Source organism: Melanostigma gelatinosum (assembly GCF_949748355.1).
Source record: "Melanostigma gelatinosum genome assembly, chromosome: 1".
Lineage (NCBI taxonomy): Eukaryota > Metazoa > Chordata > Actinopteri > Perciformes > Zoarcidae > Melanostigma > Melanostigma gelatinosum.
Window position 1 is genome coordinate 18,607,910 of NC_136634.1, and position 14,501 is coordinate 18,622,410.

Below are 14,501 nucleotides of genomic sequence, written 5' to 3' on the forward strand. Positions count from 1 at the left end.
CAACGCGGGCTATGTTCCGATGCCAGCCCCATCACCACTCCTGGCTCCGGCCCCTCTCGGTCATGGAAGGGAAGTGGAGCGATGGAGCTGGCGGCCCCTTCACAGATGGCTGCAGGTACAGCGCTACGCTTGGATGATAACCAAAGGACTTCAAAGCTCAGTCGACTAGCGCTCGGGCCCATTTCTTTCCAGAGCCAGGAGGCAAAACGGCACAGAAGAGAGAAAGGGGGACCGGGTTGGTCAAAAGAGTCAACAGGCGTGGAAATGAGCAGCTCTCCTTTTCCTCCGCTTGCTCTCTGGGCAGTAACTGCTCTCATGTTCTTTCTCGCCTACAGTCATCTTCCACTCCTCTTCTTCTTTCCCAATCTTGCCGTTGTAATTTCTTTCTCTCTCCATGCTGTGTTATTCTCATTATTCTATTACTGTGAAAGCAGTTGTGATGACACATCCCCCACGCCAGCCAGAAATGGAAATAAAAAGTGACGGTCACTGTTACAGATAGCCGCCCCTCCCTCTCAAGTGATGTCTTTTTTTTCTTCATTTGGTTCCGGCCGGGCATTCTCTCAGGAATCCCTTCTTGTCTGTGAATATATCAGCTTCACCATACGGCAAACTCGCAAGTCACACATCCAGACGAGCTGGAGTTGGAAGTGTCGAAATGTGTTGAGAGGTTTTAAGAATGATAGTCATGAAATGTAATAGAATTGTCTCTATATCTCTTTGATATTCACAGAGGAAATGATTTCTTGGTTACCACTGAAGGCTGGATACCGCCCTTTTATGAGCTTTTAAAGGATAATGTAGAGGGAGAGAAAGAGGGAGGGAGAGCGAGTGAGATGTTAAAAAGTCATTGATTCAATTACACTATCTTGTGGCTCCTCTAATACCACTCCAGTACTGGCATGAGGAAATGCTGTATGTCCTAACTGTAAGACATATTTCCTCACAGCTGCATAACCATCTCTGAAGACATTTAGCAACATTTAGTTGGAGCGTAGGTGAACGATAATGGTTGTTTAATGGCAGCTTGGACCTTTTCATTAGAAAATGCAATATTTAGAAAGATTTGAAGAAATGGTTATGCCTATTATTTTATTCGGAAATTCCAACCAAGAGCTTTTTTCAGCCTTTGTATTTTAGTGCACTTAACGTTGAAGCATGCACTGTTTGTTTAGCTTCGGAGAACTTTAGTGCTCACAAAACAGAAACAAATGTGAAATTTAGCCCTATTCCAGAAAACGTTCCTCATAAACTCCTCGTTTAAGTGTGTTCTATTATAACGTTTAAGCACGTATTCATGCTAAACTCGACGAAACATAATTATTATAATTATAAATAACAGTGCCTGTTTATGTTTCTGGGCCTGAGTGTGTTGCAGTATAAAAAACAGGCTGCACACCTTTTAGATCCACTTCAAAGCTCCAAAGCCCCAGGCACCATCATGGCCAACCAGAAGCTAAGCCGGGCAGCCTTTTGAACCGACCCCTCAAATCAGCCTGAGAGACAGACGCTCAATCCCAATGTCCCCACTAAAGCCTTTAGCCCTGAACCCTCAGGGACCTCACTAACGTCACCTGGTAAATGGTTGAGTGTGAGAGTTTGCAAGTGTTTGAAATGGTATCAATACGAACGGGACAGCACTTTGCAGCAATGTATCACGTTAGCTTGACGACACTAAAACATCTTACGCTTTCACTCCCCGATTGAACGTCTTCCAGGCTCTTGCCTTACGAGACGAGAGGTATTTGTCAAATTGTCTATTTACTTGGTTTTGTCAAAACAGCTTCAACAGGCAAAGTCAAAAGAAAATGTCGATGATTAAACCAGGTGTGTAATAGTCTCTGCATTAATATGAATGTTTCTGTGTAAATTGAATATTCCAGGCCAAACACCCATATGCCGTCCTCTTTGTTTACCTCTTTTTATCTCAGTCTCTGGGCTTCCCCTGGCAACCCCGAGTTTACCGTCACAACGCTGTGAATTGTGGCTCATTCCATCAGGCAAAGTCTGCAGAAACGCGGACGTATGGAAAGTGTGCATGGAGGGCTCAAAAGGTCTTTGAGAGCCCTCAAGAAGACAGTGAGAATGGCAGAGAGACGAGAGAGGGAGGGACAGAGATTGAAAAAGTAAGGGAGGGAGGCAGTGGAGCTGGTGTGGGGAGATGAATACCCTCTTGTGGGGGCCCATGGGCCTCAGGGGCACTGCCAGAGGTCAGGGGAGCTTGGGAGGCGGGACGGTTAGGAGTTGTGGGGGGGTCAGTGGTCTAAGGGAGATTTCGGTGGTGGTGTTGGGGTTATATCTCACCCCTTGTCTCCTTTAACCTGTCTCCTCCTTACATCTGCGACCAACGGCCTCCTGTGAAGCGCCCACCCCTCGGCTCCCATGACGGAGCCCAGCAGCTGCTAACACACACAAACATGCTCCCACCCCTCCACTTTTAGAGAAGTTGGCCCAGAAAAAGGACAGAAGTTGACCTTTAGCTATGCGGACCTGTTCCTCTGCTGCTTCAGGGGGGTCCAGGCCTCGTTAGGTCTCTGTGGGACAGAGACAGCGTGTGAGGAGGAGGCCTGCATTCATAAGCATTAAACATAAAGACGTTTGGACACAAACATGGCAGCGTTAAGTGGCATCCATCTCAGTGACATAAACCTCATCCAGATCCTTTCAACATTTGAATCGCCTGCAAAAACATACCCTGGACCAGGCTAACGCACCACTGGTATTTATTCAGCATCTTAAAGGACGATGAATCATTATTTACTGGCTTCCCACAGGTCATCCTTTCCATCTGTTTAAATCCCTCTCAGCTACTACTCAGCTGGGAGTTTAGAAACAGCTCAGACCACAGGAACAAACTCAAACTGGCAAGTTCTTATAGGAGCTGGATCTTGTTTCATGTAATTAACGAAACAAAGTTCGTCATATCATTAAGATTTTGATCGTGGAAACCAAAAACTCTTCTTCTCCTCCTGAAGGGGTTCACCATTCAAATGTGTACTCCTTATACGCTCCATGTGTGGGTGTTAAACTGATGGTCAGAATAGCCATTTCCTGCCTGGTCTTGGCTGCTACATGCGACTGCGAGGACGCTGTAAATATAATCAGCTAAAGCCATGATTTTCACGCTGAATCAGACGCAGAGGGCTGAGTTGGCTCGCCATATTTATTACCTCAGCTCTGTGGCCAGAAAGACTCAACCCCCATGTTTACGACACACTGTCAGTTGGATTAAGGACACATATGCTTTGCTAAATTGGTATGTGATCATGTGTTTGTGTGTGTGTTGCTATAATCTTTTAAAAGCTGTTTGAATATATAGCATGGTGGGCCTCCTTACTTCATCAAAGACAGAACGAGAGGCGCCGCAGAAGGAGAGAGGGTTAAAAAAGAAGATGATGAAGGGAGATTAGGAGATTATAACAATTTGTCAAGCGTGTATGAGTCACCTGCAGCATGAAGACAGGAGTGCATGTTGAGGCATTTTAGCGGGAGAAAAAAAAAGCATCTGTAGTCTAAATGAGTCTGATCTGTGGCCTTAATAAGCCCTGAGCAGCAGCGTCACACACCCCACTGAAATACCACACAGTCCTGTCGCCTGGGGAGGCATGTGCAGCATCTCCGGCTTGTATTCGATCGCATTGGGAGGTGGAGTATACTGGGGGAGACAGGGGAGCAGAAGGCCAACCACATGTGGGGGGTTATAAAGAGCTCTGATGTGAAATGGATAGGAGTTGCCGGTTTCCTCCTCTGTCTGCCGTCTTTGCAGTAAAAAGTGGGCTTCATGCACCAGCGCCGGCACTAATCATTATCAAACACACTGACTGGCCTGTGTGCCACAACTTATCATTCAAAAACGCCCTGAGCCATCCTGGTTTCAAGCTGACAACTTGCAAGTAACTGAGAGCTGAAAGTAACAGCGAGGCATTGGTTGTGTTTTTTACCTGCTGTGCAGTAAGAAACAGTAAGAAATCTGCAAAGCATTTTCTTTCATGAATATCTTTTCTTTTCTAGACTAGAGTAGACATCCCTGTGAGGTTGTTGTTTTGAGAACAGCTCTGTTTTGGAAATACAGGAAGTGGTGGCACTGCCTGTGCGTGATTGGTCCTCAGGTGCCTGGTCAGGTTGGACTGGTTCCTCTTTTCCAGTTAATCGCAGGGTTTCCAAGGGGTGGGCATCACTTTCATCCCTCCGGGTGTGTGTGTGTGTGGTGTGTGTGTGTGTGTGTTTTGGGGTGGTGGTTTTATGCATGTTGTTACAACACAGCTACGGTTTTAGAGCTTTGACAAATAGTTGAGGTGGTCTTAAGAAGCACTAATAGTCATTAAGTTAAACACACGTGAACACACACATGTGGAGTCTCAGAAATGCAGAGTTGCACGTCTGCGTGGGTACACGCCTTGCACATCTGCACCCATGCAGAGAGCTGTGTGTGCGGTGTTGGCTGCCTGCCTGGTGGAGCAGGACGGGCATTATTGCAGCTGTATCTGTTTCTGAATATTAATACAGAAGCAAACTATGATCCCCTATTTCAAGGACACACCCCAAAAAGTATGCTGCTCCATGGAACGAGGCAGGGTGGAGCAACGATGCCGTCTCCTCGAAACACCGTCTAAGGCAGTGCTCCCTCCAACTGGCATCTTCCCCTGCAACTGTCTCAGTCTTTGCCTTCAGTTTTTCACGCATGCTGCTGTTTGACTTTTCTTACTTTGCACTCCAAATCAACAGCCAACTGCAAATACCGCTCCGGAAATGTAGTCAAGAGAGAAAACGATTAAACTCACTTAACACTTTGAATTTGATTATCATATAAGTGGAGTTATAACAAATCTAAACCGCACAAATATTAAGCAACCCATGCATACATAACTATTATTCTATTTTTTAAACATTCCTTTGTTTGCCAGTTGATTGTTTTTGTCAGAGACTATAATCCTATTTCGTTTGTCCAGGGAGAGGTTAGATCCTTTGGAAATATAATCTCGGAAATCTCATCAAACCTCATTCTACTCCCGTAGCTAACAGGAACCGAGCTCCCCGTTTTTGTGTTTGCAGGCATGTGTGTCAAAGTGTGACCATCAGCCTCATTGTGTTTCATTTTTGTATTTTGGCTTTTGTCCTGAAGCGCCATCCTTTCAAAACCTCAGGTACATTGCGGGGGCAGCAAACAAGGCCGCCATTCGCATTCACACTAAAAACCTCATCATTTGTCTGCACACTGTAGCGCAACACAGTCGGCACGCAACTAAATCCATACTGCACCGGCCCCTCTCAAATCAATTTGCCATTGTGCAGTGTTTTCTTCCCACATTGTACTCATCTGTGTGTCCTCCCCCATTGCTGTGTGTGTGTGTTGGGGTTACTGTTTCTGGCCTGCAGTTCTCATATGTTGATCTCATTATGGTACATTGTGTTCAGCTGTCATTGTTGCTCCTAATGACATAAGAGGAAGCGTGGTGTGGCGGGGCGTTTCTCGCTGTGTGTACACGATAAGCGTTCTGGAGAACGGCTGCTTATCAGGTGCGTGTCCCTGCATCGCCCTGCGCTGTGGTTGTAACTGTAGTCAAAGCAGCTCGGCACCGTGCATACAGTGGATGCCGATGGTAGTGCAGTCGCTCCGCGAGTTAACAGATGTGGGTGGTTTATGGTCGGTCACGTTTTCAGCCAGCTTATTCTCATTTGATGCCGACACACGCAAGAACTCTGCGCAGAACAAACTGTTTTTTCCTGTTCCACATTCTGCTACAGCATTTATTACAAGGCCTCTCGCTGTCTGTCCGTCTATCTTTCTTTTCTTTCTCGGTGGGGAGGAAGTTGGGTGCTGTGCTTTGTATACTTGCTACACTCGTGATTTGATTAATAAGAAATCCAGCTCAAGCAGAGCCACTCTGCTGCCCCTTCCTCCTCCTCCTCCTCCTCCTCCTCCTCCTCTCCTCCACCCAGTGCCTTGGTACACCGCCTGGTTAGGCTGACCTGGCAGTATAAACAAGGCAAATGTTTTACTCACTCCAGCCGTTTTATGACCACACTTACAGCGTTAATGGCAGCCTCCTTATCTACCGACAGTCTCCCAGGGGAACCAGCTTTTGCAGCTTTGCTTTACATTAGAAATGTTCATATTTCAACTCAAACTACACAAGTTGTCATTGCTTAGTTTATAAAAGAGAGTTCATAACCACCACCCCAACGGATGTGAATGTGTGTGGCCGCACGCGCCCCTTTGCATTGGTGTTCCTGTGTGCGTGTGTGCGTCTCTTCTTGCTTACGTATCTATGCGTGGACATTTGAACAAGTGGGGACCGAACATGTTATCTCACAGCTAACACAACATGTTGTATCTTTGGCTGTTTGCTTCCAGGAAGGGGAGAGTTGAGGGAGTGTCCCGTTTACTGCAGGCATGTTGCCGTTTTTACGAGCTGAGAAGTCCTGTATGTGTCTGTCAAACGGCATTCACGTTTTCCTCTCACGCTGTCGGTATGATAGACTCTTTTGTGTGTTTGTAAGAGAGCCGAGAGACATGCTCACTCCAACTGGTCAAATACTGTGGTCAGGAGGAGCATAAAGGCTGATGGAGCAGCAGCCTGCATGACAGCATCTCCCTGTGAGCTGGTCTGATGCATTATTCTATAAATAAGCAGAGATGAGTAGAGCTAAAAAGGCAGACAGGATGGTAAATAGTGGTGGGGTGAGAGAAAGAGAGCGAGAGAGACTATGCAGTGTCAAGCTCCAGCACCCCGACTGAGGGCAGAACTCAGGCAGGAGGCAGCAACTCAACTCTAGGCAGCTCTGTGTGGACAATATCGCTTCAGTGGCGAGTTCCCTGTTGTGTTTAACCCCAAAGACACTGTCCCAGTGTGTCCACCAGTGGTTCTGCTGGCCATGATTTTTATCGATATTTGTAGATGCATATACAGATGGGTGACAAGTAAGAAGAACACCTGGATAAACGAGTTGAGAAACAAATGCAGATGCTTCCATTCAGAACAAAGGGGCTCACTAAATAGACTTGAGTCGTATGCTGTGGCCTTTGCAGCTGTACACCTATTGGAGAGTTTGGACTCACGTGTTCATCAAAACTTCCAAAAGAGGGAATATCTTTGGAAATATCATGCTCCTTCAGAGGATTTCCTTGGAGAATCTATAACAGGGTGAATTGAAGCCCCTAACACTTTCCGAAGACACATTACATTGGTCTTTGTCCTCCATCTGTGTGTGGCAGGGTGTTCATAAAAGCGATGGAGGTGCGGCAAGTACAGTGCTCCAACACCCAAACAGCAGCGAAGGGTGAGATAATGCTTTGTCTAGACAGTCAGAAGTCATTTCATTTGCCAGCGATTTGGGCCTCCCCCTCCCTCACCTTCCAGGCCTGCAGACACTTGGATGTCCAGTAAAGAGACAGGGTCATCAGAGCGTCTCGGTCTGTGCCGGCAGCCATTAGGCCTCAGGACGTAGTCCAAATATATCCAGGCCAGGGATCATCCACCAGACAGACCTGACTCGGAGATGGCTGGGGTATATATTCCAATTCATAAGCCTGTTTTTTTCTATTTATTTTTTTATCTCAACCTTAAATCGTTTTAAATAATGATTTGTAAAAAGCACAGAGCTTTGAGAAAAGGCATGGTTGACTTGAATGATAAGCAGGTTTTTGGGATTAAAAGACGATTTGTAATTACAAAGGACTCTTTGGTAGGTTTGGTGGTGTCTAAAGGCGTCCTCATCAATACTCTGTGTCATGTTGTCAGCGGAGTATAAATGACGGGCTTAATAAAAGAGAGCAAACAGAGGCAGGTCACAGGCTAGAATGTGAGGGCCACTCGTGGCCCCGCTCTCCACGCTCTGTTGTCCTTCCCTCCGTTTTCAGTCCATCTCTCGCCCTCGGATGGCATGCAGAACGGCCCTGATCCTCCCGAAAAAGAAGATTAACGAAGCCCTGACAGAGAAGTAATCTCTCTGAAAACATTGACTCCTGCCATTTCAACACACTGCCTCTCAACATTGGAAAATGCCTCTCTGGTATGCTTAATTGCAGTATATGCGGGACACACAGTGTGCCTTTAGGTATGCTAAATGGAAAGCCTTGGCTGCTGAAGGCATTCCAACATTGTAAATGTGCAACAATGGACCTTTACAATTTTACACTTGGCAGGTTCAGAAATTCAAATAAACTTCAAGACGACATTTTCAAGGGAAGGTCTTCAGCGCCGTGTTGTTTCTGACAATAGTAAAGAGTAGGATTTGGTTGCTTATTTTCTAGATCATAAATATGTTTGAGCTCTAGTTTGGATGAGGACTGGAGTGGCTTTCCCAAAGAAGTATAATTGTTCACATTGTTGCCTGTGTATGTTGTCATGAGATAAACTTCCAGCCGTTTGACCTCTTACTTTTGGTCCATTTAATTACTTATCTGGGTTCTGCACAGGGCTCCAAACTGCGACGCTGTTTGTGGTAGCCTTGAGTTTTGTGGCAAAAACCAGCTGTGCAGAATTTCTTTACAAGTCAAAGCTGAGTTTCAAGAATGTCCTGTTCATTTCCAAATATTATTGTCAGCTTTGTTTTAGAGGCTTCCCCAGTTTAGGGGAACATGTGTGGCCTTCAGTTCAATGCACCGTGGAGGCAATGTCAAGTGAACTCTTTGACCAAAGTGCTGAAACTGACAGAGAGTCAATGAGTGACTAAGATCAGGGTTGGGGAGGAATTCATGTGATGCTAATGCAAAGAGCAGCACGCCTCGATCTGGCCTTGTACAACCCAGAGCTGTCCATAATCCTGCTGGCAGATATTTAATGCTGGAATTTTCCATAAAAGGAACAAGCCAGCTCTGTGTCTGTCCATCCATCTTTGTGTCCATCAGTCTGTGCCTGTGATTATCCTGTCAGGCTCTCCATCACACACTGTTGATGCTGCTCTGTGACGCAACCCATCATTCAAATTATTTTTAGTGTAAAGTCCAGGCACAGGAATTGGTAATCCAAGGAGTGACATCTGGCCTTCAGGGTTTATGTGATTAGCAGAGAGCCTTGCCCCTAATAGCCGAGCGGACGATCTTCATTACCTCTCTGGACTGGCCTACAGGACGAATGAAGTGGCTATGCGTGGGCACTAAAAAAAAACTAAAAACTTGATGATTGTTCAGATTACATATGTGCAGATGTCATAGTTGAGGCTTAAATAAGTCTTTCAGGAAGCATGGAGGTGCAATGCATCAGCTACTGCACAACACCCACCAAGCTTACAGTGAGCCTTCATAATGTGCACTGCATCTTCAATCCTGCAGCATTAGGGCTAAGACCAGATGACCATGCAGATAACTAGTAAGTCCAAGCAAGGCCACAGAGCGACAAAAGAAAAATCTAAAAAAAGGAAGAGGGAGAGAGGTTAGGAGGGTTAAAATAAAACAAATGAGGCAAAGTACAGTGGAGGACTGCCAACTTCCTACTGAATTAATCATCATCACCACTCAAAGGGCTAATAATGACAAAGTGACCAGGCATGTCCCCTCCTCTCCGCTTTCTGTCCGCAGAAGAGAGCCTACAATTATGGAAGTCCTCCCCGTCTTGGAGGGAAATGCTTCTCTAATTATCTTTGAACTGAACAAAACTTCCCAGTTTTCAAGAAGTCTATTAAACACACAAAAGCAGCATGTTTTTCCTCAGCAGTAAACGGTCTGCATGCATGGATTCTTCTAGCGTTTGTGTGCAAGTTGCGACCGTGGCCTTCTTTGTTTCCTGCATCAGTTGATGTTGAGGCTAAATCTCAAGCCCCACAGAGAGAAGGCCAGAGCACACGTGTCCGCTGCTTTGTGCCGTCATCACACGCTGCAATAATAACGCTACCAAAACTGGTTTACAATTATAAGGAATTTAATTCCACTGATGCAAGTACGATTACAGTTACACATTGGAGTACATACTCCTACGAAATATTACAATATTAACCCACTTTGGAAAAAACTACCTCTGGTCCCAGGACACAGCCGTCCCGCAGATCCACATGCTAAAAGAGGCAGAAAAACACTTCTAACCCGCCCACATATTCATTCACGACTCCTCCCCTTCCGTCTATCTCAATTTCTATTGGCCAAATTCCCCTATGCACTTTTAGCTACTTAATCCTATATCACTTTATGTTTATCTTAATTATGCATTCCAAAACCCTTATGATTATGACTAATTATGAATTCTTAATTATGAAACACTTTTATTATATCTACTAACTACAGTTTTTTGCTCAAATTTCTTACATTGATCAACAGTAAGAGCTAATTGTGTGGGTGTTGGCACGGCCAGGTGGAAGCTCTTAGTTTGTTAGCAGTAAACTCATTTTGTGTTTACTGGAAACTGTTTAAACACAGCATTACTACAAGTCTCGTATAATCTTCCTTGCGCTGTAATAATCATGTCAATGTTACAAACAAGTCTGTTTGCAAAGCGAGAGATAAGGAAAGGGACTATTTTGGGGCCCGTTGTTTGCTTGGAGAAGCTTTTGCTTATTCTGAGGCAGCCTGTTCCCAGGAGTTCAGAGCACAGCCTCGCTGCAGTTTTGCTTTTGTTTTGTTGTCTTCGGGATCTGTAGCTGAGAGGGAGTTCAGTGCCCCTCTCCTGTTCTCATAGCTACTTGACCGAAATTTCTTCCCCCACCTTCCCCAAAGTGAGTAATTGTGCACCAATAAATGCAAGTGCTGGGGAAGGAAATTGCAATCACTCAGACTTTTTTGTGCGGCTGTTTTTGTGTACGGTTTTGTGTCGCTCCGCTTTCTCTGTGCAGTGACCCATGAAAGGGTGCTCTTTTCGTGTTCACTCAGCCTATTTACTTTGCTGCAGATGGGAACAGTGGGGAAATGGCAGTTCCCCAGCATGAACCAGTGGTTTGCATAACTCAATCTAAACCTGCTTATCTTTCTGCTCAACATTCTGGCTTTTATTTATGTTACATAACAATATCGGAAACAACATATCATCGTGTACAAAAAAAAAACCAAATCCCTTTCCCACCGGTTTTATTGATGCAGAGATAATAGAACTTTGCATCGAAATAATTGAATGCCAAAGCAGCAAATGCTTAATAACAGTTCGAAGGTCATTTAATGCTTGTTAGTTTACTATGATGTTAAAGAGTTCAAGAGGTTAACATGCTGACGCATCAGCATTTACGTTTGGTGTTTTAATGACCTGCTCTGACCCAAGCTGTCTTTATTTAAAGCTACTGGCTACCACTCGTGTTTCAGACACTCTCAATTTCCTAACCTCTCACTTTCATCCCCCTCCTGTCCTCTCTGCTCCTCCCCTCTGCCCCCCTCTCGTCACAGGTATGGCCTCGCAAGTGCAAGTGTTCTCCCCTCACACTCTCCAATCAAGTGCCTTCTTTAGCGTGAAGAAACTGAAGGTGGAGCAGAGTTGTAACTGGGATATGACAGGGTACGGCACCTACAGCAAAGTCTACAGCCACAACAGCAGCAAGAACTTGTCGGCCGCCACTGGCCCCCTCGGCATCAACAGCTCCCTGCAGGTCGCCAGCTCCACACTGCCCTACGAGCAGGCGCTCATCTTCCCAGCCAGTGCGGCCCACATTGTGGTCGCCTCAGCCAGCAGCACTTCGGGGACCGTGGGGTCTCTGCTGGGCAGCGGGGGTGGAGGCAGCAACAGCAACAGCAGCGGTGGTGGAGGCGGCGGCAGTGGTGTGGGTGGCGTGGTCGGTTTTCACAACCTGACGCGCCGCAGCACGGTCACTCTCCTCGACACCTACCAGCGATGCGGGCTTAAGCGCAAAAGTGAGGAGCTTGACAACAACAGCAGTGTGCAGATCATTGAGGAGCACGGCCCATCGATGATCCAGAATGGTGCAGCCAGCGGGGCCACGGTGGCTACGGTGGCCACCGCCACCTCCACCGCCACGTCCAAGAACAGCGGCTCCAACAGTGAGGGGGACTACCAGCTGGTGCAGCATGAGGTGCTCTGCTCCATGACCAACACCTACGAAGTGCTGGAGTTCTTGGGACGGGGAACCTTTGGACAGGTGGTCAAGTGCTGGAAGAGGGGCACCAACGAGATCGTGGCGGTCAAAATCTTGAAAAACCACCCGTCGTATGCACGGCAGGGTCAGATCGAGGTTAGCATCCTGGCACGTCTCAGCACGGAGAATGCAGATGACTACAACTTTGTGAAGGCCTACGAGTGCTTCCAGCACAAGAACCACACGTGCCTGGTGTTTGAGATGCTGGAGCAGAACCTGTACGACTTCCTCAAGCAGAACAAGTTCAGCCCCCTGCCGCTCAAATACATCAGGCCCGTTCTACAGCAGGTGGCCACAGCGCTAATGAAACTGAAGAGCCTGGGGCTGATCCACGCTGACCTGAAGCCGGAGAACATCATGCTCGTGGACCCGTCTCGACAGCCCTACAGGGTCAAAGTCATTGACTTTGGCTCCGCCAGCCATGTGTCAAAAGCAGTCTGCTCCACTTATCTACAGTCCAGATACTACAGGTAAGAGCTGCAGCTTTGAAATGTTGTGAAATGGATATGAAAGACTTAATTTTGTCATTTTATGTAACATTGTTGATGAAAAGAGGAAATGGCACAAAGGGAAAGAGACATGTCCCTCTGTTTGTTCCTGTTCATTTTGTTTGGATGCTCATTGTGCTTTCTGCATCTTGTTTGATTTATCCCAGCTTTAATAGGAATGTTTCCCTGGTTGAGCTGATTATTTGGCCAAACACCCCGATTTGCTGCCAGCCTTATGAGCTGCTGCTGATTCTGCCTTTCCTGTTAGCTTATTTACCCTCATAGTCAACCCCCCCTTCCAATATGGGATCGAACAATAAAGGCTTGCTGTGTAGCCAGCTGCTTATTGTGTTAAGTGTGATAAAACAAGCATGTTGTGGTGTTACTTTGAAGATTATCAAAGGCCTGTTTAGTTCCTCCATAACTTGGTGAAACTCTGGTAAAGATGGGACACACCGCAGGAAATATTTGAAGCGATGACTTGTTTTAGTGTCATGGAGAGGTTCCGGGGAAGAAAGTGCTTTCTCCTGATTTTTGAAAAACACTCGTTGAAGAAGGGCACCAATCGTGTGGGATGGCAGCCTGCCCTGGACCCTCAGCCCCCCATCACCATAGCTGGCTCCCATTTCCCCCGGGATAGAGATGAGGGGTCAGCCTGAGTTCTCCTGTAATATGTGCCTGTAATCCACACCAGCGGGCCCTGCATTAGAACCAGATGAGTCTCTGGGAAGGCCTTTTTTTTCTTGTCCCAGTACTTCTTGAACAGACGCTTTTCTTGCCCATACCAAACAGCATGTTTAGGCTTCAGCGGAGGCAGCATGGGGGGGGAACAGTGCGCGGAATCAAACAGTGTCCATGTCCGTACTAAGACAAGCTTTGTTTGGTGCTCAGGCCTGGTGCCGGGGCCGGGGTCGAGGGAGAACAGGTGAGTGTGTGTGTGTGAGCCATCATACCACACACGTAAAAAACACACCTACACCCATAGACGAATGCCAGGTGGTGGCTCTGCAACTGTGCATAGTGTAGGTTCTGTCGAGAGAAGTTCAGTGGATTCTTAGCTTGGTTTTGTCATCTTTACTTTTTTATCACTGGTGTTTTAAATGTGCTGCACTGAAGACCCTTGTTTCCTGTTAAAACAGGAAGCTGGCAAGATTAACAGTGCAGATAAATTTGAGTGAACAGTAATGGGATTTAAACTGCTGCATTCGGGAAAGAAAGAGATCCTCAGATCCTGATCTTTTATCACATCTGACAGGAGTATTATTTTATCTGAGCTATTGTGTTCATTGAACTGTATTTTATACACACTTCTCCCCAACCGCCTCCTGCATGGGAACAGGATTGTTTGTGCCAACAGAGCAGTGCTGTTGTATCCGTTTAAGTAGCTCATCCTGAAGTAAACACCACGATAGCCTGTTGTTGCTCCTGGGCTGCAGGTCAACATGCAGGCCATAAAGTGTTCCTGTTTGTTTTCTCGGGGAGCGACGAGTGGAGGGGAGCGCAGAGATCATTCCTTCATTTCCTCTTGGCAGCGGAGGAGGCGAAAGACAGGCTGACAATGACCACAAAATTACCCACAAGCCACCAAAAACCAGTTTGTGGCATTGGGAGTGGTGTGTGTGTGTGTGTGTGTGTGTGTGTGTGTGTGTCTCACAGGGTTTGCTGCACCGCATAATGTTGTGCACGTACAGCATGTCAACAACAAGAGTGTGTTTGCTTTACCAGGTCTCATTGTGAGGAGCGAGGCAAGTCTTGCAATCCAATTCAAAGAATGAGCTCATGGGAGAGGAGCACTCCGGGTGTCTCGGCATCGCATGCCGCTTGGGCAACAAACAAACGCGGGCTGCGGGTAGAGTTCATGGCGAGTTCAAAAGCTTAGAGGTGAACATCAAACCATCTTTGAGGATTTCAGATGAGGAGATCGCAGGATAGTCTCTGTTTCTGCAGACGGTACGTTTACAGGGTAGAGATGACATACAGGTGGGATTTGCCAGCTCCAACCTG

General features: G+C 46.6%; 1 protein-coding gene across 1 annotated transcript in view; it reads left to right on the forward strand.

The window, feature by feature from the left end:
- Positions 1-14,501, forward strand: part of hipk2 (homeodomain interacting protein kinase 2) — a 71,477-nt gene that overhangs the window by 5,753 nt on the left and 51,223 nt on the right. The window contains exon 2 of the mRNA XM_079275010.1: positions 11,306-12,479. Within this exon, the coding sequence (XP_079131136.1) occupies positions 11,306-12,479 (1,174 nt within the window). The remainder of the gene's footprint in view (positions 1-11,305; positions 12,480-14,501) is intronic.